We start from the raw sequence: 6000 nt of genomic DNA on the forward strand, positions 1-6000 counted from the left end.
CTAACATAACTTACACAACTCTTGCCGAAAGTTGCTAAAATCTAACAAACCATTATTGTATGTAAGAATATATTACTTTTAAAGAATGTGCTTTGTCCATTACTTGAGCTAAATATAAGAAAATTGCTTAAAACTTAGTAAAAGTCATATCTAATGTATTCAAAATTACTCAGCTCGTGTAGACTTGATTTGGCTTTACAAGCAGGGGACCATTTTGGGCAGACGGGATTTAGTAAGGGAATTAGTAAGTACCGGTTCGGTGTTTTCATCAATTTGAGGCCAAGGACAAGTCAGTCGAGCTTTTAAGCCGATTCCTTTTCGCCTGTCGGTGTTGTGCACACACACACACATGACGAGCTGAGCTCACTGCCCGGCCATTGAATATTTACCAATGTGTATGAAATTAAGACTGAGAATACGTTGAGGCAACAAGCAGCTCAGCTGACTGCCAAGGTGACGGCATATCAGTCGGGTGCTAAAGATTTTTGCATACATGGGTATTAGGATGCGGAGTCCTTGCACAAGGACTCAAATCCGACGTGCACGAGATTCTGCCAGCGCCATAGCACTGCTTATTGCTGTTTACCATATTTGCGCTTATTTGTTTGTCGACTCTGGCAAATATTTGAATTTGAATTCAAACGTGCTTGACACATAATACTCCGCCCGAAGCCCCCAAGCCCCGAAGCCCCCCGTCTTCGTAGCCTATTTCGCTGTGCAAATATTTTATGAATTTCAATGCGCCAAAAGCATTGTGAAGGCTGGCATATCCAATGGAATGGGCATGGTGCAGCTCGGCAGGTGACACAAATGCGCCGGCTAATAAAAGGCAACAAAATGTGAAATTATTTTGACACGTGTACCAGAGCCAGAGCAAAGGAAAATAAAGAACTCGACCTCGGATCAGACAGCTGCAGAGATTTGCGCGTTAAAATAATGTCGACTTGGGGATTCGATGTTTGGACTGGAAAATCGCTGACAGGGCATCCTCTCTGGTTCGAGGATACATAAATATCCTTGAAATCGACACCAAACCTAATTATTTGTGTGTTGCCTGTGGCAAGTAATGCCTTTAAGTACTTTAATGCTGCCTTTCTGTTGTTCCTGCGAAAATAATGACTGCTTGTCGCAATCAGTGAAATGATTTCATTAAATATTTTCGCATCTTAATTATCCGGCCACCTTTGTATTTCGATATTGTATGTAATCGCATGCGTCTCGTGCTGTATTTAACTTTAAGCCCTGCCAGCGACCAACCAACCACACAGGCATATATGTTTTCAAGGAACTGGCTGTAAGAAAGGCTGAAAGCTATGGTATCCGTTGTCGGTCATGCCATGTAAGTAAATGCCGTCTGACAATCGCATCCGCATCCGCACAAGCAAACACATCTCACCACAAATCTACTTAAAACGCAATTAAGTTGAATGCAAATACTGCTGGGAATTCGGTTCGCTGACGGGCCTGCTGAAGGAAAGGCGAAAGCGAAAGCGAGGACCTTCCAGTTAAACAATGGCAGACAGAATAAGGATGCAGTTGCATAAGCCCAAAACCCCCACGTTCCTCAGGAGCTCTGCATGTGCAGGCTAACGTAGTTTTCACAATAAAATATTCCACGAAAGGAAAATAATAAAGAAGATGCTACCGCGCTTGATGCGACTGAAAGAAAAACTATCAGAATAATCTGCGCGGTAAATTCCGCAGAGAAGTTATAGTATTTACACTCAAGAAAATGGATTCTCATAAACAACAAACTGGGTAAGTAGCTGCTTTTATAGCTGAATCTTATATTAACAGCTTATTAATAAAGTAGAATACCCTTTACTTTTGTTAATACTAAAGCAAGGCACTTGTTAGCTCAACTAATGGTACTTGTCCGCTTCTTTTTTTTTTAGCGGAACTGGGTACCTATTTCTCTACGTGCAGGAATCACCTAGGACTGCAGCATATGGCAGTTGCCTTGAGGCCATATCTTCCACTTTTCGCCGAGCTCGCTGATGACTTAAAAGTTAAATTTGTTTTTGAATAAACTTGAATCAACTTTTGGCCAAGGAGAAATAAAACACGCTGCAGACTGCTTGTTGGGAAAAAGGGGAAAAGAGGAGAGCAATGGGCGTTGGGCTTTGGGGCGGAGTTCAACACTTCAAGGTTGTTGGCAATTTGCAAAACATGGCCAGGTAATTGATACGAGTACAGCTGGCAGGGGGTGGGGGGGAAATAAAAAAAAATTGAAAGAAGTCTCGCAAATGTGTGGAAATGCATATGGCAAATTGTTCTCAACCAAGATGGGTAAGTGCGTGAGCTCCTTGCAAATTAATTGTGCGTGCTGCCTGTGTGCTGGCCTTGCCAAGCCGAAATGCGAAAGTTTTTGGCATTCGATTGCGAAAATTGCGCAGAACGCCTTTGTTGGGGCTCATTAGGCACTTGTGAGGCCCACGAGTGCGAATCTGAGCTGGCTAAATTGTGAGTGCATTATGGCCCGAATGCGAAGTTTATAAAGCCGTTTGTACACATGCCAAGTGCTGTTGTTGTGGAGCCGACGTCCTATCCACCAGTTTGCTGCTGTTTGCAGCTTGCAGTTTGGAGTTGGAAGCTGGGAGTTGGTAGTTGGGAGTTTCGAGTCTGGATCTGAGGACCAAGACATAAACAAACGACCGACCAGCAGTGCAGAGCTGCCTTTTCGAGCAGAAGCGAAAGGAATTTCCTTGCCATAAATTCACTAAAAGCTTTTGCAACGAGAATTTGTAGCTACCTTCCGCTGACAACATGGCTCACCTGTACAGGTGAGTGTGTTCTGTGGACTGGCTGCTCAGGTGGTGGCTGTTCAGGTGGTGTTCAGGAGCCGCAGCATACAGATCCTAGTGCCACCATGGGGTGCCCAGTTCGTTGCAGTCAGGCCATTTTTCTCGCCCTGCAGCCAAAGCGAAATTTACGCCTCCTACCTTCATTATTATTGCACTTGGCCAACACATACACACATTCTGTTGTTGTTGCTGCTGCTGCTCAGCCTTTTTGTTGGCGGCTTTTGGCCACCGCAGACAATTTGGCAAACGTGCAAAAGAAGTTTCTAAATAAAAGTGCAAACTAAATGAGCATTTAGTGTGCTCGCGTCGTAAATTCCTGTTGAAATATTTCTGTCGTCTTACAATTTAGCACTGCCAGCGCACTTGACTTGTGCAGTTAGTGAACTTCAAAGTATTAAAGCTTTACCTTTATCATAGGCCTTGAAAACAGGCCAAAAACTAGGGGAAAACCTGTTATAAAAATGTGAAGATAATGGGAGCTTTATAAACCTTATTTATAGACACCTCAATGGGTTAATATGATTTTCTTTATATTATGTGTAACCTACAACAATTGCTACAGCAATTAAATATTTTTAAAATACTTCTGGACTTGCGTTGCCACCGGAACTCGAATCTGTGGCCTTTAAAGCGCTTTATGGCCACACGGCGTATGCGTTATGTGAGAGTGATGGCGAGCATCCATATATACGTCCGTTTACATTTTGCATTAATTATGTGCCAGGGTGTAGGGCTTTGACGGTGTTAAGACTGCCAGGGCATCACTCACGCTGGGCACAATAAAATGGGGTAATGAGGCGCAGCTGCCACTGCTAAATGCGGGCGTAGGCACACAAATGCCGACCAACTCGCACGGGTACCTACCTACCTTTTTATGTGTCTGCCGGTCGTTTGGCTGTGGATCTGGATCTGGATGTGGTGCCCAAAAACTGCTAAAACTGCTAGCAAACCATGCCATATCGCAAATGTGTATGCCTACATACCGCACCGTGGCGCATGACTTCATTAGTGTAATGAAAACAGAAGCTGGCAGCAAAAATGTCAAGGTTGATGCCCCGCCTCCTTACGCCGCCTTTCGCCTCCTTTCGCCAGCATTCAACATTCACCAGTCGCCATTCTCCGTTTGGTGTGCAAATCGTCGCCAATCCGACGGCTGGTCCATTTTCGAAGGCTTAACGTGGTCCTGGGCAGCGGAAGGAGGCCGGGAAAAAGGTTAACACTTGCAAAATGGCTAGCAAGGACGTGCCCGAGCTTCGTTTTGAATAACAAATTTAATTAGAATTAATACATGCGGGCCTGAGCTGAAGCCCAAACCAAAAGGCGAATGGGTGTGGAGCGGAGTGGAGTGGAGTGGCTTGGAGTCCTGTCGTCCTGCCGGTAATTGGTAAACGCTGAGCCCAGCAATAAGGATAAAAATGCTATCAGCATATGCAATGCCAAACGGGTCGCTTCATTATAGTATACACTCCCATACATAGTTAAATCTATAGATATTTGGCAAAATGGAATTGGGAAAGTAGAAAGTAATAACTATGAGCCAGCTGTTATTATTATTTGATTATTCGTTTTAAGGTGTGTGTCTATTTTAGAGTGCCTCCACCTTCAGATGAATGCCGCCTTTAATTCCGAGTAAAATGGCGGAATGAGGATCGAAGATCAATGGATCTGGAGTTGCTGAGCAGGGGGAGAACGAGAAGTTCCTGATGAGCATGGCGAGTCCAATGCGAGCCTGCATCTGTCCGAATCTCAGGCCAATGCAGTTGCGAGGACCTTCGCCGAAAGGCAGCCAGGCAACCGAAGGACGTTTGGCGCATTCCTCAGGAGAAAATCTCTCCGGCCTAAACTCATTGGGCTCGGGATAAATACTGGGATCGTGATGAATGGCCGATGAGGGAATTATAATAGGCTGTCCAGCCTCGATGACGAATTTGGGATTGCCAGGCACCACAAAGCGTTTGGCCGCCACTCGATCCACATTGGGTACAATGGTATAATGGCGAAGAGTTTCTGAAATCACATTTCACGATCAGTTGGAATCGGTTTAATCTAAAGAACAGTGCTTACCATTTATAACTTGGTCGAGGTATTTGAGGTCCTTGATGCACTCGTAGGTAAACTTCTGATCGTGCTGCTCCAGAACCTGCTCCAATTCCGCCCTCACCTTGTCCTGGATACTCGGATTCCTGGCCAGCTCGTAGAGGGCAAATCCCATTGTGGAGGATGAGGTATCGAAGCCGGCAATGAAGAACACAAAAGCTTGGGCAACGACCTCATCCAGAGTTAGTCCCTTCACTACTTCGCCATTCTCCAGTGTCACATTCTTTTGATTTTTCAAGGCAATTAGCATATCCATGAAATCATTCCGTTTGATATTCTCCTTTTCGCGCAAAGTGACCGTCTCTTTGACAATTCTTTGATAGAACTCCTGAATATGAGCCGCGTTTCGGCAAAGACCCAGTCGCCTGGACAAATTGGGATAGCTGCGCATGAGGCCGGTTACTAGATGACCATGACGAGAGTCGACCAAAGCCCGCCTGCCAAAGTGCAAAAACTCGGCCTTCTCATCTCGCAGACTATGACACTGGATGCCAAAGGCGCACGTTCCGATGACATCCACTGTGAACCTGGCCACCAGATCCCTAACGTCCATGATGGAGTTCTCCGCTACCTTCTCGTGCATCACAGCCATAAATTCCTCGGCCACCGACACAACTGTCGGGTACATGAACTTCATTTTGCCGGACGTGAAAGTCGAGGATAGTTTGCTTCTGAGCAAACGCCACTGGGGTCCATCCAAATTAAAGAGATGCGCTGACATGGGATCATCTTTTTCGTTGTAGTATAGTCCCTTGTCGGTGAAATTGGAAAAGTTCTTGATCAGTATTTGTTTGGCCAGCTCCAGATCGATAACAAATGCGGCGGGCTTCTGGAACAGGTAGAATCCCACAAAAGGTGCCTTGCTGTTCCGATACTTGTTGTAGTACACCTGGTGGATTTCGTGAACGGTCCTCGTTTTCTTATAACCCTCCATATTTCCCTTGATAGGGTGGGGCTTATCGTAGGGAATGCCACGCCGCTTAAAATATGTTAGTTTGCGATGAAGAGTATAAGTCACGATCGCCAGTAGGGCGACTGCCACTTGGAAGAGAAAATATGTCAACGACATATTGCAGACGGTGTTTGCGAAATACTAACT

The 6000-nt window shown here is 45.3% G+C and overlaps 1 protein-coding gene across 1 annotated transcript; it reads right to left on the reverse strand.

The window, feature by feature from the left end:
* Positions 1–4233: 4233 nt before the first annotated feature.
* LOC122618785 (probable cytochrome P450 6a18) lies at positions 4234–6000 on the reverse strand. The gene is made up of 2 exons (XM_043795347.1): positions 4869–6000; positions 4234–4811 (listed from the first exon to the last, which is right to left on the reverse strand). The coding sequence occupies exons 1-2, from the start codon at positions 5968–5970 to the stop codon at positions 4390–4392; spliced, it is 1524 nt and encodes a 507-aa protein (XP_043651282.1). The 5' UTR covers positions 5971–6000; the 3' UTR covers positions 4234–4389.

This window comes from Drosophila teissieri, chromosome 3R, assembly GCF_016746235.2.
Source record: "Drosophila teissieri strain GT53w chromosome 3R, Prin_Dtei_1.1, whole genome shotgun sequence".
Taxonomy (NCBI): Eukaryota; Metazoa; Arthropoda; class Insecta; order Diptera; family Drosophilidae; genus Drosophila; species Drosophila teissieri.

Coding starts and splice junctions, on each gene's coding strand:
- LOC122618785 (XM_043795347.1), bottom strand. CDS start 5,970: ATGTCGTTGACATATTTTCTCTTCCAAGTGGCAGTCGCCCTACTGGCG. Junction 4,812..4,868: donor CCTCGACCAAGTTATAAATG/GTAAGCACTGTT, acceptor ATGTGATTTCAG/AAACTCTTCGCCATTATACC.